The sequence below is a fragment of the Rhinatrema bivittatum genome, chromosome 2 (genome assembly GCF_901001135.1).
Source record: "Rhinatrema bivittatum chromosome 2, aRhiBiv1.1, whole genome shotgun sequence".
In the NCBI taxonomy this organism is placed as follows: domain Eukaryota; kingdom Metazoa; phylum Chordata; class Amphibia; order Gymnophiona; family Rhinatrematidae; genus Rhinatrema; species Rhinatrema bivittatum.
In genome coordinates this window covers 2,411,341-2,436,731 of record NC_042616.1, presented here as the reverse complement: position 1 = coordinate 2,436,731, position 25,391 = coordinate 2,411,341, and the positions used below count along the sequence as shown (strand labels likewise).

The 25,391-nt window shown below is 45.9% G+C and overlaps 1 protein-coding gene across 7 annotated transcripts in view; it reads right to left on the bottom strand.

Annotated features, from left to right (window-relative positions):
- The window catches only part of CHPF2 (chondroitin polymerizing factor 2), a 53,585-nt gene extending 46,929 nt beyond the window's left edge, over positions 1–6,656 (bottom strand). Inside the window, exons 1-2 of one of the 7 annotated variants that reach the window (XM_029587243.1) lie at positions 3,308–6,656; positions 2,428–3,213 (exon numbers count right to left, since the gene is read on the bottom strand). In XM_029587243.1, the coding sequence (XP_029443103.1) occupies positions 2,428–2,690 (263 nt within the window). In that variant the 5' untranslated portion in view covers positions 2,691–3,213; positions 3,308–6,656. Of the gene's footprint in view, positions 1–2,427 lie in introns of all 7 variants that reach the window. The other 6 variants (XM_029587246.1, XM_029587244.1, XM_029587247.1 and 3 more) reach the window with 6 other exon arrangements.
- Positions 6,657–25,391: the final 18,735 nt, after the last annotated feature.

Here is a 25,391-nt window from a genome sequence, read left to right as displayed (position 1 = left end):
CTTACTTTTCAATATATTTTTAAATAATCTGGAAAGAAATTCGACGAGTGAGATAATCAAATTTGCAGATGACACAAAATTGTTCAGAGTAGTTAAATCACAAGCAGATTGTGATAAATTGCAGGAAGACCTTGTGAGACTGGAAAATTGGGCATCCAAATGGCAGATGAAATTTAATGTGGATAAGTGCAAGGTGATGCATATAGGGAAAAATAACCCATGCTATAATTACACAATGTTGGGTTCCATATTAGGTGCTACAACCCAAGAAAGAGATCTAGGTGTCATAGTGGATAACACATTGAAATCGTCGGTTCAGTGTGCTGCGGCAGTCAAAAAAGCAAACAGAATTTTGGGAATTATTAGAAAAGGAATGATGAATAAAACAGAAAATGTCATAATGCCTCTGTATCGCTCCATGATGAGACCACACCTTGAATACTGTGTACAATTCTGGTCGCCGCATCTCAAAAAAGATATAATTGCGATGGAGAAGGTACAGAGAAGGGCAACCAAAATGATAAGGGGAATGGAACAACTCCCCTATGAGGAAAGACTAAAGAGGTTAGGACTTTTCAGCTTGGAGAAGAGACGACTGAGGGGGGATATGATAGAGGTGTTTAAAATCATGAGAGGTCTAGAACGGGTAGATGGGAATAGGTTATTTACTCTTTCGGATGGTAGAAAGACTAGGGGGCACTCCATGAAGTTAGCATGGGGCACATTTAAAACTAATCGGAGAAAGTTCTTTTTTACTCAACGCACAATTAAACTCTGGAATTTGTTGCCAGAGAATGTGGTTAGTGCAGTTAGTATAGCTGTGTTTAAAAAAGGATTGGATAAGTTCTTGGAGGAGAAGTCCATTACCTGCTATTAAGTTCACTTAGAGAATAGCCACTGCCATTAGCAATGGTTACATGGAATAGACTTAGTTTTTGGGTACTTGCCAGGTTCTTATGGCCTGGATTGGCCACTGTTGGAAACAGGATGCTGGGCTTGATGGACCCTTGGTCTGACCCAATATGGCATTTTCTTATGTTCTTAAGTGGTGAAGATTAAAACTGTGAAGGAATTCAAAGGGGCGTGGGATAAACACTGTGGATCCATAAAGTCAAGAGGATGTGAATGAAGAGTGGGTGGCTCGCGGGAAGGACGGCTACTACCTGGAGATAATACCCTTATTCAATAAACATACACACGGTTAATGCGACTCCAACATTGCTCTAAGCTTCAACGGCAAGAGGAAATGTGGAAAAAAGGATTTGCATTCACAAAAAAGCAGGGAGTAGCTTGCTTGATACAGTGGTTACTACCCCAAACCAAACAAGCCTGATACTTCACTTTCAATGCATATCCAGCATAGCTCTCTGCTTCAACGGCAGGGGGGGGTGATGAAAAGATGATTTATATTCAGACAACAACCAACAAGGACTGAGTTGCACAGGCTGAGTAAACATGCGTGGGAGTAGCTTGCTATGACGGCGGTTACTACCCCTAACCAATTAGCTAGATACTTCACTTAGATGCAGCTCCAAGCACTGATATTTCACTTAGATGCACCTCCAACACTGTTACTACATTGATGGTGGGGGTGGAAGGGAAATAGAACAAAAAGTCACTTACAAGGGACAAGAGAAACAGATAAGTATGGGGGGAAAAAAAGTGTGTGAAAGCTTGCTGGGCAGACTGGATGGGCCGTTTGGTCTTCTTTTGCGTCATTTCTATGTTTCTATGTAAACAGCCCATGAACCTGCAAACTGTACAGGAAATGCTCTTTGTGCAGAACACACACTATCAGCATCAGCAGAGGGTGGGGTGAGGGGGCAGAATATTTTTATATCCTCTGACCTAGACAGAGCCACAAAAACATCAGGCAAATGCCTTTCCAAACGTTCCTCTATAATATTCCAGATGACAGCCTCCATACCACAATTTGCAAAATGTCTCATTTCCTGCACCTTTACAGATGGAGGTCATCTCATCACAATTGATTCTTAATTCCACATCTTCTTTTAGTTTTCATTCATCTGAACTTGCTCACGTTAGAGCACTGTAGCATTGTCTCCACTGATGTCCACCCCAAAGATTCCTGTCCTACGTCTCATCCTCTCGTATGCTCAGCACCTCAGTCTCGTCTGCTAACTCTGCCACCTCCAATCCTTGAAACACCTTACCCCAGTCCTCCCTCACTGTCCATGCTCTCAGCCTCATCTTCCTGCCCTCCCCTTCATCTTTTATTCTGACTGGTCGTATGGCAAATGCTTCTGCTGTCTCCTTAATAGCAGTCGAGCACTCTGCTGACGAGCTCTATCAAGTACTACGTAAAGCCATGCCAGATGTTCATCGGCTCAGCGCTAAGGATGAGTGGAGTCCCCTTACTCTGACTCTACCAGTCTTGCTTTTGTAAGAATCTCTGGTGTTCCTTACCTCAACACTTTTTTGTACGGCTTGTTGGGATCCCGGTAGTATGGCACGATTCTTGGCTTAAACTCATCCGTGTCTGGAACAGGTCCTCCCGCATCCGGTCTCCCTAAGTGGAGCTCGTTTTCTCCTCTCCTGTTAACGCACGGGTCGTCGCCATCACCCTGGATCCAGGAGACTCTGAGAAGGCTGAGGCTGCATCCTAAAGAGAGGCCGAGGATGAGCGGCAGGGCAGGCCGCAACAGGGAGAGCGCCATGGCAAGGCGCATGGCAGAGACAACGTGGTGCAACCTGTAAGGCTTTGGATAAGAGGCTGCAAGAGCGAGCGCCAAGAGTCCAGATACAGAGATTGATCCAGAGCCTAGCCCAGTGACTCGGTGTGATTCAGAGTTAGGGACAAGCTTAATGAACAACTGACCATGCTGTCACACTAATTACACATTGCCACCTGATTTCACTGGGGTAGGAGCGGGTATCACATTACTAAAGCTGAAATGACCTCAGCTAAAGAACAACCATAGGTTTCAGAGTACGGAAATGCCTTCAATAACCGAAGGGTCCCCCTTACTGACAGAATAACTAGGAGCTGTAAAGGAGAAACTTTGTAACTGCAGGATAAGTCCGTTATCTCACCTATAGATATAGAAGGAGGGGCATTGTAACTGCAGGATAAGTCAGTTATCTCACCTATAGATATAGGAGGGGCACTGTAACTGCAGGATAAGTCAGTTATCTCACCTATAGATATAGAAGGAGGGGCACTGTAACTGCAGGATAAGTCAGTTATCTCACCTATAGATATAGGAGGGGCACTGTAACTGCAGGATAAGTTATCTCACCTATAGATATAGGAGGGGCACTGTAACTGCAGGATAAGTTATCTCACCTATAGATATAGAAGGAGGGGCACTGTAACTGCAGGATAAGTCAGTTATCTCACCTATAGATATAGAAGGAGGGGCACTGTAACTGCAGGATAAGTCAGTTATCTCACCTATAGATATAGAAGGAGGGGCACTGTAACTGCAGGATAAGTCAGTTATCTCACCTATAGATATAGAAGGAGGGGCACTGTAACTGCAGGATAAGTTATCTCACCTATAGATATAGAAGGAGGGGCACTGTAACTGCAGGATAAGTCAGTTATCTCACCTATAGATATAGAAGGAGGGGCACTGTAACTGCAGGATAAGTCCGTTATCTCACCTATAGATATAGAAGGAGGGGCACTGTAACTGCAGGATAAGTCAGTTATCTCACCTATAGATATGGAAGGAGGGGCACTGTAACTGCAGGATAAGTCAGTTATCTCACCTATAGATATAGAAGGAGGGGCACTGTAACTGCAGGATAAGTCAGTTATCTCACCTATAGATATAGAAGGAGGGGCACTGTAACTGCAGGATAAGTCAGTTATCTCACCTATAGATATAGGAGGGGCACTGTAACTGCAGGATAAGTTATCTCACCTATAGATATAGAAGGAGGGGCACTGTAACTGCAGGATAAGTCAGTTATCTCACCTATAGATATAGAAGGAGGGGCACTGTAACTGCAGGATAAGTCAGTTATCTCACCTATAGATATAGAAGGAGGGGCACTGTAACTGCAGGATAAGTCAGTTATCTCACCTATAGATATAGAAGGAGGGGCACTGCAACTGCAGGATAAGTCAGTTATCTCACCTATAGATATAGAAGGAGGGGCACTGTAACTGCAGGATAAGTCAGTTATCTCACCTATAGATATAGAAGGAGGGGCACTGTAACTGCAGGATAAGTCAGTTATCTCACCTATAGATATAGAAGGAGGGGCACTGCTGCAGGATAAGTCAGTTATCTCACCTATAGATATAGAAGGAGGGGCACTGTAACTGCAGGATAAGTCAGTTATCTCACCTATAGATATAGAAGGAGGGGCACTGCTGCAGGATAAGTCAGTTATCTCACCTATAGATATAGAAGGAGGGGTACTGTAACTGCAGGATAAGTTATCTCACCTATAGATATAGGAGGGGCACTGTAACTGCAGGAGAGGGCGGGTATCTTCTCATTTAAAGAATAATTGTGGGTTATAGAGGTGGGCAGGAAAAAGAGATTCCATTTACCTATAGAATGACTGGGGGCTACAGAGAAAGGAGGTCTTGGTACAGTTCTTAAACTTACAGGAAGCTGCTGGAACTTTTGCTCTCAACCTGTGTGACCCTAAAATTAGAAATGCAGAAGAAACAGGGAACAGGAGAAGAGGTCAGTATCCTGTTTCCACGTTTATGTTTCATCTCCTGTAATTAATTTAAAAGAAAATGATATTCAAATTGTGGTCTCCCTCTTCCACAGACTGCTGGAGAGGGTGCGTGCAGCACAATTTGTGCTTCTGGGATGGGGGACATGTGGGAGGAGATCAGGCAGAAAGTGTGAGCAGATCAGCAATTGTGCAGATACTGTGGGTGGAAAGCAGTTAAGGGTGTGAATAACATGCAGGGCTGACCTTGGGAGGGTGCAGGGCCGAGGATGAATCGACCTCAGTGGGGCCCTGGAACGCCAACATGCACGGCTCCAGCCCCCTCCACGCACATACACGAGCCTGAGAGGAAATTAAAGTTTTGGGACTAGGGCGGCCACGGCAGCACCGGGCCCAGGGCTGCTGTCCCTATTTCCCCCCCACCGAGGATGGCCCTGGCAGCATTTGTAGTGTGTGTGTGTGTGTTTTTGTGTGTGTGTGTGTGTGTGTGAAGCCTGAGTGGGGAGGATTAGTCTGCGAGCATTGTATGTACGGGGCGCTCAGATGACAGTGGGCGCAGAATGGGTTAGGCTGCAATGTGTGTACAGATGGGGGTGTTAAGACTGTGGATAGTGCAAGGGATGGTTTGCAGACTGTAAAAGGTGGTGTAGAATGTAGCCGGTGTGATCCAGGGGCCAGATTACGGCGGGGCAAGATTCAGACATGCTACGGTACTAAACTCTCTCAAGATTAAGAGCACCCACGGTATTACCAAAATAAATGTAAAACTTGAGACTCAGTTATCTTTTTGTATTGAGGCCCCTCAGAATCTGAGAACTTAAGCTGTGGTACGGAAAGTGCATGTGGGAGGGCTGGGCTGCAGGTAAGGTGTGTATGGGGGGGTGGGATTGACTGTTTGTGGGGTTTAGGCTGTGGGCAGTGTGCATGAAAGGATTAGGATGCAGGCTCTGTGAGAAATTTTACGCCCCAAGCACTATAACAAAGGTCTGAGCAGACCTCAGGGGCTATGGAGCTCCCAAACTCCCCCATCACAATTATTCTGGGCCTGCCTGCATCCCAAACTGAGCTATACCGGGGCTGGCCAGTTTCAGGAGCTACAGCCCCCAGGGAAAGGCTTCCTCAGTCTTCCTATCCCAGTTTCCCTGAGTACATGCAGGGAGACCCCAGCACTCCCAGTGATTTGCTGGTTTCCACTTGGCCTCAGTGTCAGGCAGCAGCTGCGCAGCACCTTCACTGATCACGTCTATCGTCCCCTTCTCACTTTATCCCTCCCATGACTTACGCGCTTTCTGTTCCCTCTCTCTATTCCAAGCTCTCTGCAAGATGTTTCTCACACGCCCTTCTCCCCTGTGAGGCCTGAGCTGTCTCTCCACCCCTCCCTCACATACAGGCAGCCCTAAAACCTTAATGTAAACCCTGTGTTAATCCCAGCTCCCCCCAATGTCAGTGTAAGGCTCTAGTCTATGCAAGGAGGTCTCCAGCTTCAGTATAAAGCTCGGTGCTGTGACAAATCATCGTGGTGCTGTCCAGCTTCAGTATAAAGCTCAGAACTGTAAAAGGCGATCCCGGGTCTGTGCAGCCTCAGTATAAAGCTCAGTGCTGTGGAAGGAGATCCCGGGTCTGTGCAGCCTCAGTATAAAGCTCAGTGTTGTGGAAGGAGATCCCGGGTCTGTGCAGCCTCAGTATAAAGCTCAGTGCTGTGGAAGGAGATCCCGGGTCTGTGCAGCCTCAGTATAAAGCTCAGTGCTGTGGAAGGAGATCCCGGGTCTGTGCAGCCTCGGTTTAAAGCGCAGCGATGTACCGAGGACGTAGTCCATGATATCCGATCCCACTGCAGAGATTCCCGTTCTGCCACCTCACAGCCTCAGCTCCTCCCTGCCTGTTCTCCAGACCTCACTGAGCCTCTATGGCCACATCCTGCCGCTCCGCCCACATCTTCTCTATGGTCCCTACGCATTCTATCGCTACTTTCATTTGCTCCAAGCAGTCCAGCCAGCCAGCGCAGAATGATGACTTCACGGCGGCAACAGCCAATGAGAGGTGACGAGGGAAAAGGAAGCTGCGTGCCGTCGTAAAATGATAACTTCACGGCAGCAGCAGCCAATGAGAGGCGCAGAAGGAAACGGAGGCTGCGTGCTGTCCAGAATGATGACTCATCAGTAGCAGCAGCCAATGAGAGGTCCAGAAAGAAGAGGAAGCCGCGTGCCATCGCAGAATGATGACGTCACGGCAGCAGCAGCAGCCAATGAGAGGTGAAGTGGGAAAAGGAACCTGCGTGCCGTCGCTGAATGATGATTACGGGAGCAGCCAATCAGAGGAGAAGGAAGAGGAGGGCATATGCGCTCGCATAGAGAGAGCACTGTTACCAGATTCAACTGTTTCGTGCCCACTTGAACTATTTTCTTTTCCCGTTGTGCGGGAAAAATGTATTTTCGCGAGTTGGGTTCATTTTGGGTTGAGCAATTGGATAAGAACATAAGAAATTGCTACTAGCAACCCTCTTTGCTGTACATATAAGTAAAGAATCACCTGAGCTAAAAGATTCCATATTAACCCTGACAACCGAAAACCAGAATGTTAATACAAACAACAACAACAAAACCACTTTGAAATGTTTGTATGCTAATGCCAGAAGTCTAAGAAGTAAGATGGGAGAATTAGAATGTATAGCAGTGAATGATGACATAGACTTAATTGGCATCTCAGAGACATGGTGGAAGGATGATAATCAATGGGATTGTGCTGTACTGGGGTACAATTTATATTGCAATGACAGGGAGGAGCAACGTGGAGTTGGTGGTGGTGTGGGGGGTGCTTTATGTCCAGGATGGCATAGAGTCCCAACAGGATAAAAATCCTGCAAGACTAAATGCACAATTGAATCTTTACTGTCCACCTGGCCAAAATGATGAGACAGATGATGAAATGCTAAGAGAAATTAGGGAAGCTAACTAAATTGGTAGTGCAGTAATAATGGGAGTTCCCTAAACGTACTCAGATCAGTCCAGACTCCTGGGTTTTGCCTCTCCAGCAGATGGCGACAGAGAAAGTTTTACTGACACTGCCATGTAACACGAGGTGCCACCTGCATCCCTCAGTATTTCTTTGTCTCCAGCATATGGTGGAGGTGCAAAGCCTGCAGTCTGACTAAAACAACAACAAAAAAAGAAAAAGGCAAATAGGCTTTTTGTTTTCGCCTCCCCGAAGGTAATTAGGCCCTGGTGGGGCCCATCCCTTCTGGAGCGTGAGGCTCTTGAGCAGGGAATCGGGGACCCTGTTTTTTGCTCGTATCCCTGGCCGGACAGGGCTGATATCCAGAGGTCCCGGATCAGTCACCTGAGGGATCACCAGAGTTTGCTGCCTTCTCTCAGGAAAGTGCCCCTCTTCCTTTCTCTGTTTAAAATTTTCTTCAAAAAAAAAAAAGTAAGAGGTTTTATTCTTGTCTTTGGTGCACTGTGGGAGACGATGAAACGGCACAAGGGAAAGACAATTTCACTTTCCTTCGGCCCCTTATTTCAGCGGACAGCTCCTAGAAGGTTTGTTTCCTCCTTCCTCCGACTCCTTGCTGCCTCTCTCCCTTGCGCCATGGTCGGCCCGGGCTCCCCTTGTGATGCCGCATGGTGTGGCTTGTTCGGCCCCTGGGTCGCGCAGTCGCATCTTTCCCGCGCTGGCCTTTGCTTCCAATGCCTCCCCAGGGGGAGGAACAGTCAGGGAGCAACGCGGGTGGCACGGGCAGTGCTTGCCGCGACCCGGAAGTGGGATACTCCGGACACCAGTTTGAAGGTGTTTTCTGCTGGTATTCGGAAAGCACCTTCAGACAGCTTTATGATCTAAAAGGCAAATTTATTGATAGCAATACAAAGACAATATAGACAATTTAGAAAGAGGAACAAGGAAAGAGGAAGTCGTTGTTTCTCTGGAGACGCAGGTCAGTGGCAACTGGGCATCAGGCTTGCTTCTCAGCTCTGGACTGTTCGGGTTGAGACTTTTAAACTTTTTTCATTGTCCAATAGAAATACATTGATGCACATCCTGGGTGTATTAATTTCTTCTAATATCCAATTATGAACGTAGCTTTATTGTCCAATCAGGCACCGTCTCTGGGGTGTTGCCTTCTTCCGGTAATGAGCTTTGCCAAAGCACATGGTGGTGAAATATGTTGCCAGCAGAATCAGGAAATACACATTCAGGCTTAAGGCCTATGTACATTCCCCCCTTGAATCGTTTGGGAACGATTCACAAATGAAAGGCTGAGATTGTATTTCCTGGGTTGTAATGGTCATAGCATCAATTTAGTATGACCCACCTTTTGGACTGTTAAAAATGGCTTCCATATTCTTTATGGTGTTGAATCATTCCTTTTATACAACTCACACTCACAATCACAATTGTTCAGGTATACTCATTTTGTATTTTGTTTTATTGTCATTCAATCTCATATTCATTCTTCATTCAGGTATTGTTCTGGCCTTCTTCCAGTTGATCCAAGATTCTGTAATGTGGTCCTATTAGCAGCATATGAATCAATAGATCTACTTAATGATTGATTATTGATTGTGAATGAATGGTTAGAATAGTTGAAGCAATAATCCATCATTCTACTCAGGGTTAATGCCACTGTCTTAGGTTGCCCAGGGTACGCAATCCTAATGATTTGCTACCTGGTGCTTACCCGTCATCGTTAAGCATAACAGCCTGAGGAGGTAACATTGCTGCTGGTAAATGAAAGGCTTCCTTTAATATGGTATAGGAGTTCATAGTTGTCTTCACAGTAATGCAGGATGATGTCTTAGGCCATTAAAATAACAAACTTCACTCATTCTCACAATTAACCATTGCAAACTCACTTAGAAATGTAAGCCACTTTAAACTGTGTTTCCCATCAATTAAACCAAATTCTGTGGAAATGCAATCTTTTCCCTTGGAAAATCTCATTAATTAGTTTCAGAAGGGGATTCAATCATGCTCATCATTAGATGTTGACGGACTGCAGCAACTTGAGAGTAACTTGAGAGTATTTGAGACATAGCAGAAGCAATAGTTGGAATTAATTAATAGAAGCAAAACCATGCTTGGGAGTACTATTGCTTATGTCTTAGCCTACCATGCATTTGAACATTATGGGAATATAAACAAATGCTTCAAATCTAAATTAGGAGTAGGATGTCGAAGGAGACATCCATATGGATGAGGGATAAGAAATCTCTGTAACCAATGGGATGGTATCTGCAAACTCTACTAAATGTGATGTTTAAGAATAGGGAGATCAAATGAATGTCATAATTCTGTCTTCAATCACCAAGAATAACTATATAAACATTTGGGACTACATTAAACCTCTAGAATCACTAGCCATGCATGTTCTCTTCAATTTGGGCATAGCTATAGCTGGTCTGTGCAGCCTATTCACATGAGCTGCCTAAGAACGGTGTGAAGGCTGAAATGACAAACTATGTTGCGGCACACTGCGCCGGTCTTTCACTGACACGCAGATGTCTGAACAAGTCTGGACTAAAAAGGGCAGAGTATATCAACTGGAGATGAATATAACGTGGAAAGCAATAATGAAATCATAGATGGTAAGTCAAACCAGTTATCTATGGGACCTAGGGATGAATGATCATCTTAATTAATCATATAATGGATATGAGAGAACTGGGAATAGCAGCAAAACTTTAGTATTTTAAATTAATGTGGTGTGTAACATGTAGGTGTACGTAGATGTATGCAGATATCCAAATCATGGCATTTGCAGAATGGTATATGGGCTTGGAGTATATGGCAATCAATTATCACTGGCATTCGACAAAGCATAGTGTGGTGTAATGCATAACAATTAGTCTTTGTGTAAAGAGCTGACAATAATTGGGAATGGATCTAATCTGATCAGGGCAATAAGATTCACACAATCATGAGAACTGCATTAATGTAGAGTACAACAACATAAAGGCAAAATATAATCAAGCAAGAGTAGTAAAGTTCAATGATGAGTGGAAGATGAATTCTGTGTTAAGGCCGAGACTTCCATAGAAGGGATGGGAAGAATGGAGTGAGTCCCATAAATGTTGTTTTCACGCTTTCAGTGAGATGTATCAACTTTTCATTCATCACGGCCTAATGAGGATATGTGCTTCTTTAATAGTTTCAGATACCTAATATGGTAAAGTAGCATAAAAGCAAATTAAGCATTTAAAGAAAAGTCATCTGTGGTAAGCTAAACCACAAATAACGAATATTTCAGACATTACTTTAAACATATGTCACACTGGACTGACATACACTCATTCATCCAACAAATGTACATTCCTTGTCTTCATCACAGAGGACGAACAACAGATAACATATAATTTGAGCTCAAAATTCGTATCAAAAAATGTATCAAAGGAAAAGTGGATCAAAAATCAAAAATGTGTATGAAAAATAAAAGTTCAGAATTCTGTAAAAAAGGTAGAAGTCCTATCCAAAAGGTAGAAGTCCTTGAAGACCTGAAAAGTAAATACTAGCATACAATTGAAATATCAAATTAACAAATATTGTACATATAGATTTCCAACCAATAATATTAAATAAATTTAATCAATAATGTTCTGAGCTTATAGTCAATGTATCATATCAAATAATTAAAATAATTAGAACTCAAATATCAAATAACTAATACTTAAATATGCTACATTTTAAACTAGAAACTATTTCTCCTTTTTTTTTTCTCTTTCTTCCGTTCGTAGCACAGCTAGTGCTGGCAGAACAGATAAGCTGTACTCTGCAGGTTTGCAAGAGACAACTTCCCTTTTTTTTTCTGTTAAGATACAGTTTGACTCTTTAGTTAAAATGTCCTTTCAAATTCATAATTCTCCTCTCAGAATCATAATTCAGCAGCTCAGACTCTAAATTCTAACACTAGTATATGTTCTTGTCAGTACTCAAGTTCAGTATTAAAGGAATGTGAAGTCAGTAACGTAATAAAGAATCAGTATGTAAAGTTGAGAGCAAAGGGGATTTATTTTGGTGGGAGGTGTATCTCGCTCCCCCCCTTGATCCCTCTTTTACCACAAATGTACAGTTTAAAGCAGAAAGGGAATAACATGTTACAAGAGGAAGGTATCGCATGCGCTTGGTGAACACCTTAATAAAAATACATTCACATTGAAAAGAGGAACTTACACTTAAAACTTAAAACTATATGGTACCGTTTAAAAATTAACTTACTTATACTAAAAATGCTTATACTAAAAATATACCTGCAAATGGTAACACAAATAAATCTTAATAGCTTGAACAATAAGACCAGTAAATACATTAACATGGGAAGCCTAGCAACCTGTTATATCTGTCCACAAGCTTGTTACTTTTAGGGCGTTAAACATCTGTGATGGCACTACAAAAGTTCTCAATCAGATAACAACTGACTGACCACATGCATCTGATCCCAGTGCACAGCTGCTGTCTTCTGTAGTAGGGACAGCACGTAATTAGTCAGACAAAGTCTATAGAGACATATCTATTTATTTTTGGATATTATATACCGGAGGATTTTATATACCGGGGGTTCCTGTATACAACGCGTGTCACTCCGGCTTACATGACAGACATCGGGAAGGCTGGCAAGGATTTACTAGTCTTATGTACACAAATATCCTAGGTAAGCAAATTCTTATTTTAGCTTCTTTGTCCTGAAATGAATATTGCAGTAAAGCAAGCAATAGCTATAAAAATAAGGCTCAGAATAAGGAGATCATCCTAAAGGATGGTCGTACTAAATGTGGTTCCATTCAAAACTGTGTTTCATATTAAGTTCACACTGTGTCCTGTCCAAGCTTCACTAAGGTGGCAATGTAAGGTCCTACATACGCTGATACCTTCTCACTTTATCTGGGGACATGTATGTTGGCTATTAAAGCCTGGTGTCGTGGTAATGAAGGGGCGTACTGACTCTGACTCCCACTACTCCTCCAATTATTGGGGTCAAATTGTGGTGGAGGCCTATCATTAGGCGGAGGTCTACTTGGCCCCCCCCTTGCAGCATATCTGCCTCTAATATTCCCTCTGGGGAATGAAGAGTGATTGTTAGGCCGATAGTGGCAATCCCTACTATAATGACCATGTTGTCCACACTGATAGCACTGTATGCCAAGATGATAATGACAATCTTTACTGTAATGGCCAGGTTTTCCACACTCATAACAATTTTTGGACAGACGACGTTGTGGTGTGGGCCAATCAGGGTGTGGTGTCTCCTCAGGAGATGCTGTAGGAATTAAATGGAAGTATCCTACTGCGGTCATCGCCTTCTCCAAAGGTGGAGAGGGTCCTGTACTCTGCACTAGACATCTGGAGGCAGTGTCAGCAGTCCTATAAGGAGGCGGTGATGTGGATTCCTTACTAATTTCTTCCTCTTTTTCTAAAAAGGCCTTTGCCATGACAAACCACCTATAAATTTGGACATGGTTTGCCAGGGTTCTTACATCTTGCCCATTAGATTTACAATACTTGTTTTCCAGAAATGTCATAAGCTGTACGAGCAAGGGCGTGTCAAAGGAGCCTCCTGCTGGCCATGCAAGGGAAGCATCCTTCTCTGCCCACGCTACCCACTTAGAATGGTATTTACGAATCAACTTCTCATTGGGTTTAAGCAGGGCAATGACTTTGTTCAGGGGACATGACTCACTAACCTCTCCTACCATCTTGGGATCTCTCAATATTGCAGACCAAACTACGACACAAGTATTAATAATAAATTTCGTGTAGCCACTCCCTTATGAGAAAGAGTGGTTCAACCTTACCTTAATTGTAGTTTTCACCGTACCGTGAATTCACGCTTCCGGTGTGCTGTACTTCTTCAAACACGAAGGTATTCACAGCGGGACTAGGGAGAGATAGCCTGCAGACAGACGAGTACTGAAGACCTATCTACTCCTTTCCGTTCGACTGGTTACCGGTTCCTACTTAAATTACTTGGGCTCCAGTGCGTTACCGCCGAAACAACCGGGATAGGGCCAAAAGGCAGCGTCAAGTCTGCCAATTGTTTTCGAACTTATTAGTACACTAACGGAAAAACCTATGACTCACTCGTATAAGACAAGTTTTTACTTACCTTTCCAGACTGTGTAGACAGCTCCAAGTACGTATTCCTTGGAATGCTTGATCTGGAGGCTTCTTATTTCTAGCGGTACGTATTCCCGCTTCGGGACCCACCTGACACTCCGTCCCTGTACGTGTTCCCTCGGGGGTTCCAGGTAAAAAGTCCCAGGTAGTTATGTCGCAGTATTCAGCTTGGGGTAACTGATTGGTACTGTACAAGATCTGCCAGATAGCAGTGCGCGCCAAGGTCTAAGAGATATAAGGTCTGGGAGATAATAAAAGTTATTGGACAGTTTTTTTTTTTCTTTTCTTTGAGAGTAAGACTTACTTCCTCAAACGTGGTTTCTGAAGTGCTTCAGGGCTCAAAAATCTCAAAGTAGATTTAGGATGCTTCAGGGCAGTTTTCCACTCCCGATCAATGGCACCCTCACTTCCTTCGATGCTGGCAATGAGGTATCCCTGAAGGTGTGCTAGCCCGCGATACCCGCATCAGGCGTTAGGCTTTCTTTTCCGTTTTCCGGCTCGAAGGACCATATGTTTTCTGCTGGTATTCGGAAAGCACCTTCAGACAGCTTTATGATCTAAAAGGCAAATTTATTGATAGCAATACAAAGACAATATAGACAATTTAGAAAGAGGAACAAGGAAAGAGGAAGTCGTTGTTTCTCTGGAGACGCAGGTCAGTGGCAACTGGGCATCAGGCTTGCTTCTCAGCTCTGGACTGCTCGGGTTGAGACTTTTAAACTTTTTTCATTGTCCAATAGAAATACATTGATGCACATCCTGGGTGTATTAATTTCTTCTAATATCCAATTATGAACGTAGCTTTATTGTCCAATCAGGCACCGTCTCTGGGGTGTTGCCTTCTTCCGGTAATGAGCTTTGCCAAAGCACATGGTGGTGAAATATGTTGCCAGCAGAATCAGGAAATACACATTCAGGCTTAAGGCCTATGTACAAAGGTCAGCAGAGCGACAGAAAGATTATATCCGTTGCCCAAGGAGGCGCTCTACCTGCTCAAGATTCCCAAGGTGGATGCCACAGTTTCTGTGGTCACATAGAAGGCAACATTCTGGTCACCAGAGTAGCAGCTTTAAGGGATCTTCAGGACAGGAAACTGGAGGTATACCTCAAGAAGATGCTGATGCTTTGTATGACCTACTCAGGACCTCTTCTCAGATGATGATGTTGGCGGTTTCGGCCAGGCACCTCCTCTGGTTGAGAAATTGGTCATCTGATGTCCCTTTCAAGGTGCAGTTGGGATCTTTGCCTTTTAAAGGTAAATTGCTCTTCGGCAAGGACCTTGAGGAAATGATCAAGTCTTTAGAGAAGAATAAAGTCCATAAGTCGTCTGAGGACAGGTCAAAAGGCAAGAGCTTCCTGTCTTCTCGTTCCTGCTTCAAAGGGATTCAAAGATTCCAGGGGCCCAGACCCTCGGGTCCGGCTCTGAGACAAGTCTCCGGTCACCAGCAGTCCTGGTCTCAGTCCTTTCGAGGTTGTCGACCCTGTAGAGATGGCCCTTCCCAGGGAGGAAGTGGCACCAAGCCTTCCCAATGAGACTAGGCTGGTCCACTCTTCTGTCCCACGGATAGGAGGCTGCCTATCTCTATTTTACGAGGAGTGGACCAAGATCACTTCGGACCAGTGGGTCCTAAATGTGATAAGATATGGTTACACTTTAGAGTTTGCTCGTCCGCTAAGAGTTCGATTTCTGGTGTCCCTATGCTTGTACCGGGAGAAGGTACTCGCAGTAAGGGCCAAAATCCGATGTCTATGTCAGTTGGGAGCCATTGTCCCCTTTCCCTCAGACGAACGAAGATCCAGCTGCTACTCCATCTATTTCATCGTTCCCAAGAACAAGGGCACGTTCTGCTCAATCTTGGACTTGAAAAGGGTAAATGTGGCTCTGAAAGTTCCTCGGCTCCATATAGAGACACTGTGTTCCGTGATTGCAGCGGTACATAAAGGGGAGTATCTTGCCTCTTTGGATTTGACCGAGGCTTATCTGCACATTGGAATCAGATCGGATCACCAAAGATATCTGAGGTTCATGATTCTGGGCGAATAATTTCAGTTTTGCGCTCTCCCCTTTGTCATGGCCACTGCACCCAGGACTTTCACCAAGGTGATAGTCATAGTGGCTGCAGCTCTCTGAAGGGAGGGTGTTCTGATTCATCCCTACCTGGATGATTGGTTGATTCGAGCGAAGTCGGAATCCCTTTGCCGGAGGGCAGTTGATTTGGTGCTCGGACGTCTGCAATCGCTTAGGTGGACCGTCAATTTGACCAAGAGTCATCTCGTTCCTTCCCAGAGTCTGGAATTCCTGGGGCGCTTTTCAACACAAAGACAGAAAAAATGTTCCTTACCAAGGAGCGGATTACCAAGCTTCAGGCTCAAGTTCGAGGATTGTTAGACAAATGAGTTCCCAAGGTCTGGGATTATTTACAAGTGCTCGGGTTTATGGCTTCTACCTTGGAGTTGGTTTCATGCGCCTTTGCTCTGCAGTCAGCCTTACTGTCTCACTGGGACCCATTATCAGAGAGTCATCTGCTACCTCTCCCTCTACCGGAGTCTGTACGATCCAGTCTCTCGTGGTGGCTCCGTCGGGAAAAGTTGAGCCGGGGAGTGGATCTCAATATCCCAATCTGGATGATCGTTACTACCGATGCCAGTCTCTTCAGCTGAGGTGCGGTATGCCAGCATCAGTCAGTGCAAGGCCGCTGGTCTCTGGAGGAAGCTTCTTGGTCCATTAATTGAGTGGAGACCAGGGCGGTGCGTCTGGCCCTACTAGTGTTTCTCCCCTTGGTGAGGGACCAGCTAGTGAAGGTCTTGTCGGACAATGTGACAGTGGTGGTTTATATCAATCGCAGGGAGGTACCAAGAGCCATTCAGTTGCACAGGAGGCCCAGCTTCTGGTAGATTGGGCAGAACAGCATCTGGAGCATTTGGCTGCCTTGCATACAGTGGGCTCGGACAACGTGCAAGCGGATTTCCTAAGTCGCCAGCAGCTGGACCCCGGGGAGTGGGAACTGACCAAGGAGGCAATGTCCCTTATTCGTTGTCGGTGGGGGACCCTTTGCGTGGACCTTCAGAAATTCTAAGGCACCGCATTTCTTCAGTTGACGACGAGAAAGAGGAGTATGTATTTCCTCTCTGGCCTTTGGTGGGCAAGATTCTATGGAGAATAGATATTCATCCAGGCCCAGTGATCCTAATGGCGCCAGAATGGCTGCTACGTCCATGGTTCGCAGACTTGGTTACCCTAGCAATGGACAGCTCCCTGCGGCTCACCCATCTACCGGACCTACTGCATCAGGATGCCGTTTGTTTAGAACAGGCAGATCGATTCGGTCTAGTGGCTTGGCTTTTGAAAGGCGGTATCTGAAGGAAAAAGGTTATTCAGACGCGGTCATTACTACTGTCTTGCAATCTAGGAAGACCTCCACTTTTCTGGCCTACACGAGGGTGTGGAGAGTTTTTGATTCCTAGTGTTCCGGTCGATGAGCATCTGGAAGACATATTTTCGCCTTCCTTCAAGACAGTATGGCAAAAGGGCTGTCCTTTAATTCTCAGTGGAGCACCCCAGGGTTCTGAAGGAACTAAAAAATGAAATTTCAGACCTATTAGTAAAAATTCGTAACCTATCATTAAAATCATCCATTGTACCTGAAGACTGGAGGATAGCAAATGTAACCCCAATATTTAAAAAGGGCTCCAGGGGCGATCCGGGAAACTACAGACCGGTTAGCCTGACTTCAGTGCCAGGAAAAATAATGGAAAGTGTTCTAAACATCAAAATCACAGAACATATAGAAAGATATGGTTTAATGGAACAAAGTCAGCATGGCTTTACCCAAGGCAAGTCTTGCCTCACAAATCTGCTTCGCTTTTTTGAAGGAGTTAATAAATATGTGGATAAAGGTGAACCGGTAGATGCAGTAAACTTGGATTTTCAGAAGGCGTTTGACAAAGTTCCTCATGAGAGGCTTCTAGGAAAAGTAAAAAGTCATGGGATAGGTGGCGATGTCCTTTCGTAGATTACAAACTGGCTAAAAGACAGGAAACAGAGAGTAGTATTAAATGGACAGTTTTCTCAGTGGAAGGGAGTGGTCAGTGGAGTGCCTCAGGGATCTGTATTGGGACCCTTAATAATCAAATTTGCAGAAGACACAAAATTGTTCAGAGTAGTTAAATCACAAGCAGATTGTGATAAATTGCAGGAAGACCTTGTGAGACTGGAAAATTGGGCATCCAAATGGCAGATGAAATTTAATGTGGATAAGTGCAAGGTGATGCATATAGGGAAAAATAACCCATGCTATAATTACACAATGTTGGGTTCCATATTAGGTGCTACAACCCAAGAAAGAGATCTAGGCATCATAGTGGATAACACATTGAAATTGTCGGCTCAGTGTGCTGCGGCAGTCAAAAAAGCAAACAGAATGTTGGGAATTATTAGAAAGGGAATGGTGAACAAAACGGAAAATGTCATAATGCCTCTGTATCGCTCCATGGTGAGACCGCAACTTGAATACTGTGTACAATTCTGGTCGCCGCATCTCAAAAAAGATATAATTGTGATGGAGAAGGTACAGAGAAGGGCTACCAGAATGATAAGGGGGAATGGAACAGCTCCCCTATGAGGAAAGACTAAAGAGGTTAGGACTTTTCAGCTTGGAGAAGAGACGGCTGAGGGGGGACATGATAGAGGTGTCTAAAATCATGAGAGGTCTAGAACGGGTAGATGTGAATCGGTTATTTACTCTTTCAGATAATAGAAAGTCTGGGGGGCACTCCATGAAGTTAGCATGGGGAACATTTAAAACTAATCGGAGAAAGTTCTTTTTTACTCAACACACAATTAAACTCTGGAATTTGTTGCCAGAGAATGTGGTTAGTGCAGTTTGTATAGCTGTGTTTAAAAAAGGATTGGATAAGTTCTTGGAGGAGAAGTCCATTACCTGCTATTAAGTTCACCTCCTAGAGAATAGCCACTGCCATTAGCAACGGTAACATGGAATAGACTTAGTTTTGGGGCACTTGCCAGGTTCTTATGGCCTGGATTGGCCACTGTTGGAAACAGGATGCTGAGCTTGATGGACCCTTGGTCTGACCCAGTATGGCATATTCTTATGTTCTTATGAGTTAATAAACATGTAGTTAAAGGTGTATTGGTAGATGTAGTGTATTTCAATTTTCGGAAGGCATTTGACAAAGTTCCTCATGAGTGGCTTCTACGAAAAGTAAAAAGTCAAGGGATAGGTGGCAATGTCCTTTCGTGGAATACAAACTGGCTAAAAGACAGGAAACGGTAGGATTCAATAGACAGTTTTTTCAGTGGAGGGGAGAGGGCAGTGGAGTGCCTCAGGGATCTGTATTGGGATCCGTGCTTTTCAATATATTTATAAATGATCTGGAAAGGAATACGACAAGTGAGGTAATCAAATTTGCAGATGATACAAAATTATTCTTAGAGAATAGCCACTGCCATTAGCAATGGTTACATGGAATAGACTTAGTTTTTGGGTACTTGCCAGGTTCTTATGGCCTGGATTGGCCACTGTTGGAAACAGGATGCTGGGCTTGATGGACCCTTGGTCTAACCCAGTATGGCATTTTCTTATGTTCTTATTCAGAGTAGTTAAATCACAAGTGGATTATGATAAATTGCAGGAAGACCTTGTGAGACTGGAAAACTGGGCATCCAAATGGCAGATGAAATTTATTGTGGATAAGTGCAAGGTGATGCGTATAGAGAAAAATAACTCATGCTATAGTTACACAAGTTAGGTTCCATATTAGGTGCTACCACACAAGAAAAAGATCTAGGTGTCTTAGTGGATAACACATTGAAATTGTCAGTTCAGTGTGCTGCGGCAGTCAAAAAAAGATATAGTTGCAATGGAGAAAGTACAGAGAAGGGCAACCAAAATGATAAAGGGGATGGAACAGCTCCCCTATGAGGAAAGGCTGAAGAGGTTAGGGCTGTTCAGCTTGGAGAAGAGACGGCTGAGGGGGGATATGATAGAGGTCTTTAAGATCATGAGAGGTCTTGAACGAGTAGATGTGACTCGGTTATTTACACTTTCGAATAATAGAAGGACTAGGGGGCATTCCATGAAGTTAGCAAGTAGCACATTTAAGACTAATCGGAGAGAATTCTTTTCCACTCAATGTACAATAAAGCTCTGGAATTTGTTGCCAGAGGATGTGGTTAGTGCAGTTAGTGTAGCTGGGTTCAAAATAGGTTTGGATAAGTTCTTGGAGGAGAAGTCCACTAACGGCTATTAATCAAGTTTACTTAGGGGTAGATCTTCAAAAAGTACGCTGGATTTTATAAGATACGCGCGTAGCCGCGCATATCTTATAAAATCCGAGGTCGGCACGCACAAGGGGGTGCACATTTGTGCAACCTGCGCACGCTCGAGCCCAGCGCGAGCTGCCTTTTCCCTCCGAGGCCGCTCCGATTTCGGAGCGGCCTCGGAGGGAACTTTCCTTCGCCCTCCCCCCACCTTCCCCTCCCTTCCCCTACCTAACCCACCCCCCCGGCCCTAACTAACTCCCCCCCTGCTTTCAGCAGGCGTAACTTTGCGTGCGTCGGCCGGCAGCCCCGCTCTGTCCTCCGGTCCCGGGGGCTGGTCCGGAGGCCTCGACCATGCCCTCGGGCTGGCGCCACGCCCCCGGGCCCGCCCCCGAAACACCGCGGCACACCCCGAAATGCCCCTTTTCGAAAGCCCCGGGACTTACGTGCATCTTGGGGCTTTACTTGCGCCGGCGGCCTATGCAAAATAGGCCGCCGGCGCGCGAGGGCTCTGCGCGCGTAAATCCAGAAGGATTTACGCGCGCGGGCCTTTTAAAATCCGCCCCTTAGGGAATAGCCACTGCTATTAATTGCATCAGTAGCATGGGATCTTCTTAGTGTTTTGGTAGTTGCCAGGTTCTTGTGGCCTGGTTTGGCCTCTGTTGGAAACAGGATGCTGGGCTTGATGGACCCTTGGTCTGACCCAGCATGGCAATTTCTTATGTTGTTATGTAATTTAGGAATCCTGCCGGGTACCTGTGACCTGGATTGGCCACTGTTGGAATCAGGATGCTGGGCTTGATGGACTCTTGGTCTGACCCAGTATGGCAATTACTTATGTTCTTATGTTCTTAAAAAGCAAACAGAATGATAGGAATTATTAGGAAGGGAATGGTGAATATAACGGAAAATGTCATAATGCCTCTGTATCGCTCCATGGTGAGACCACACCTTGAATACTGTGTAGAGTTCTGGTTGCCGCATCTCAAAAAAGATATAGTTGCGATGGAGAAGGTACAGAGAAGGGCGACCAAAATGATAAAGGGGATGGAACAGCTCCCCTATGAGGAAAGACTAAAGAGGTTAGGACTTTTCAGCTTGGAGAAGAGACGACTGAGGGGGGATATGATAGAGGTGTTTAAAATCATGAGAGGTCTAGAACGGGTAGATGTGAATCGGTTATTTACTCTTTCGGATAATAGAAAGACTAGGGGGCATTCCATGAAGTTAGCATGGGGCACATTTAAAATTAATCGGAGAAAGTTCTTTTTCTCTCAATGCACAATTAAATTCTGGAATTTGTTGCCAGAGGATGTGGTTAGTGCAGTTGTAACCGTTAGTATAGCTGGGTTGAAAAAAGTATTGGATAAGTTCCTGGAGGAGAAGTCCATTACCTGCTATTAATTAAGTTGACTTAGAAAATAGCCACTGCTATTTCTAGCAACAGTAATATGGGAAAGACTTAGTTTTTGGGTAATTGCCAGGTTCTTATGGCCTGGATTGGCCACTGTTGGAAACAGGATGCTGGGCTTGATGGACCCTTGGTCTGACCCAGTATGGCATGTTCTTATGTTCTTAAGTTTCAGGTGGCGGCACTAGTTAGTCAGTAAGGCAGCTAATAAGCAGTTCCCTGTACGTACCCGGATCAGTTCAGACTCCTAGGTTTTGCTTCCCCTCTAGCAGATGGAGATAGAGAAGTTTTAACGGACTCTGTCCTATACCCCTGGGGTGCCACCTAGAGTCTGTCAGTATTTCTCTGTCTACAGCAGATGGTGGAGGTGCAAAACGTTTAGTCTGGGTTTGGTGTTACTTTTTAGGTTTTTAGTTTGTTGGGATTCGTTCCTTCTGGAATCTTAAAAAGACAAGGATTTAGTAAAAAAAACCAAAACAAAAACAAAGAGAGAAGATATCTCTTTAAGCCTCCCAGGGGGTTTCTAAGTCCTGCTGGGACCATCACCCCTGGTAGCAGAAACTGGAGCAGAGGGTTGGGAGCCCTGAAACTTCCCAAGGCTGAGGATGATACCAGGGAGCCCGGTTCACTCACCCTCTGAAGATCTGCACACAGGACAAAACAGCGCTGAGGTGATTTATTTAATTTCTGAGCCGGCCTAGCAGTCTCTTTCGGCCCTCCTTCCTTCCAACGCCATTTTCACCATCCTTTTCAGTTCCTACGAGCTCCTGGGAGTTTGTCTTGGTCGTGCTGGTTCTTTTTTTGGGCTCCGATCTTAACTTAGCTCAGGGATCATGCCGCATGGTGCGGCCTGCAGGCCGGAGTTTGTACCGGGTGCTTGTCGGGAGGGGAAGGCTCTTCGGGGAAGCCGATTCCGGCAAAAATCGCATGGCAGCAGCTCTAGAGAACGCAGGGACCCTGGGAGGGCAGAATTGCTACGGCAGTATCAGGACCCTTTTCTCCTCAGCGCAGGTACTGAAGCCTCACTGTGAACGTTGTGGAGAAGGCTGCCCTGGGGGAGGGGAGCTCCCCGCCACCTCTTTCGCCGTGTCCTGCTGCCCCTGGGGGGGGGGCGACTTGCAGGCAGCTCAGATCTCTTCCTTAAAGGAGGAACAGGGGAAAGACTTGGATGAGTCTTCTTCCTCGTTCTCCTCCGATTTTGTTTTCTTTCTGCCTAAAGCCTTCAAAGCACGGAAAGCAGCAAAGAGCCAGGGTATTAAGGTATGCTGTGAGGTCCCACCATGGCTGGGGGTTGGGACAGGAGCTTCATCACTCCACAAGCGTACCAAGTCACACAGTGGCATAGAAGCCCCCAAGGCCAAACACCTTCTCTGGTCCCTTTCTAGTCCGGTGGACAGTTCAGATATGGACGATGCAGATGAAGGTGAGTCTCCTCCGCAAGCCCCTGGTGAGGGACCGGATGCGGATCAGGATTACCAGCTCCAGCCAGCCAAGCCAGTGGGCGCGCCTCTAGTGGAAGGCAATGATCCCAAAGTGGTCTGCCTGTTCAGAAGGGATGAACTAGGTCCACTTATCCTGGCCATTCTGGAGGAGCTGGGCATTGAGGTTCCTCCGGAGGACTCACGATTTGGGGCTATGGATCAGGTGATGGTGGGACTCAGGGGTCCAGCTTGATCCTTTCCGTTTCATATGTCAGTTACAGATCTTTTGTTTAAGGAGTGGGACACTCCAGACCTTGGTTTAAAGGTAAGTCGGGCTACGGACAAGTTATACCCGCTTCCGGAGGAAGCGCTGGACCTCCTTAAGGTCCCTAAGGTGGACACCACGGTCTCAGCAGTGACCAAGAAAACCACCATCCTGGTAACAGGAGCCCCTGCCCTGAAGGATTTGCAGGATCGCAAACTGGAGTTGCAACTTAAAAAGATGTTTGAGGTTTCCGCCCTAGGGGTCCGGGCTGCTATGTGCAGCAGTTTCGCACTACGAGCCAGTCTCCTCTGGGTGCAGGATTTGCAAGCAGCAGCATCCCTTTCTGCGAGTGAGGCGGTACAAGTGGGGCGCCTGGAGGTGGCGGTAGCTTACAGTGCTGACGCGCTTTATGATCTGTTACGGACTTCTGGCAGGACTATGGTCTCGGCTGTGTCCGCCCGCAGGCTCCTCTGGCTTAGACTCTGGGCTGCGGATGTTTCGTCTAAGGCTTAACTGGGTTCCTTACCCTTCAAGGGTAAGCTGCTTTTCGGGCAAAAATTTGAGGACATGATAAAATCTCTAGGGGAGAATAAAGTCCATAGGTTGCCGGAGGAATGACCCAGGACGAGAGGATCCTTTCCTCTACGGGCGAGATTTCGGGGAAATTGCTGGTTTCGCTCTTCACAGTCCACCGGTTTGTCCTTTCGATAGGGTCCCGGCCGCCAATCTTCTTGGAATCAGTCCTTTCAAGGGCGCCGGCCTGCCAGAGCTGGAGCCCCACAATCTCATGGGGGTCCCAAGTTTACGCAATGAAGCGAGGCCGTCCACTCTTCCGTCCCAAGAATAGGGGGGGAGGTTATCTCTTTTTCTAGAAGAGTGAACCAACTTAACCTCAGATCAGTGGGTCCTCAGTATAGTAGAACACGGTTACGTGTTAGATTTTGCTCGGCCGATCCACGAGCGGTACATGGTTCCCCCATGCGGGTACCACCAAAAACGCCAGACGGTACAAGACACTCTGCGGCGGTTACAGGACCTAGGTGCCATAGTTCCGGTACCCACAGGAGAGCTCAGGTGAGGACGCTACTCCATCTACTTCGTGGTGCCCAAGAAGGAGGGCACCTTCCGTCCCATCCTAGACTTAAAGAGAGTCAATAGGACTCTAAAGGTGCCTTGTTTTCGGATGGAAACTCTTCGCTCGGTGATAGCGTCTGTATACAAAGGGGAACTTCTAGCATCTCTGGATCTGACAGAAGCTTACTTGCACATTCCTATTTGTCCGGATCATCAGAAATATTTGCGGTTTGCGATCCTGGGGCATTATTTTCAATTTTGCACTCTACCGTTTGGTCTGGTGATGGCGCCCAGAGTCTTCACCAAGGTGATGGTGGTTGTGGCAGCGGCCCTGCGAAAGGAGGGGATTCTGGTACACCCCTACCTGGACAATTGGCTGATTCGAGCGGTCAGAACACCTTTGCAGAACAGCGGTGCAGAGGGTGCTACAGATGTTGAGCTCGTTGGGTTGGGTGGTCAACTCCAACAAGAATCACCTGGTTCCCTCCCAGTCCTTGGAGGTTTTGGTGCTCATTCGACACGATCTTGGGAAAGGTTTTTCTTACAGAGGAAAGATTGTCCAAGCTTCCCACTCAGGTGGAGTCCTTGCGATCCATGCCTCGTCCCAGGGTCTGGGATTATTTGCAGGTCCTTGGTTCGATGGCTTCCACTCTCGAACTGGTACCTTAGGCCTTTGGGCATATGCGTCCTCTTCAGTCAGCCTTGTTCTCCCGGTGGAATCCACTCTCCGAACAGTTTCATCTTCTCCTCCAACTGACGGATTCGGCACGGTCCAGTCTTCTTTGGTGGCTGTGTCCAGACAATTTACAGCGGGGGGTGGATTTGGAAATTCCCTCCTGGATAGTTGGTAACCACTGATGCCAGCCTCTCTGGGTGGGGAGCGGTTTGCCAAGGAATGGCAGTGCAAGGCAAATGGACAAGAACGGAATCCTCCTGGTCAATCAATCGGTTGGAAACCAAAGCAGTTCGGTTGGAGCTGCAGGCCCTCCTTCCTTTAGTAGAGGGACGATCAGTGAGGGTACTCTCCGACAATGCGACGACGGTGGCTTACATCAATCATTCAGGGGAGAACCAGGAGTATTCCGGTGGCGGCAGAAGATCAGCTTTTAATCAACTGGGTGGAGCAACACCTCTACAAGATTGCGGCCTCTCACATTGCCAGGGTGGACACTGTGC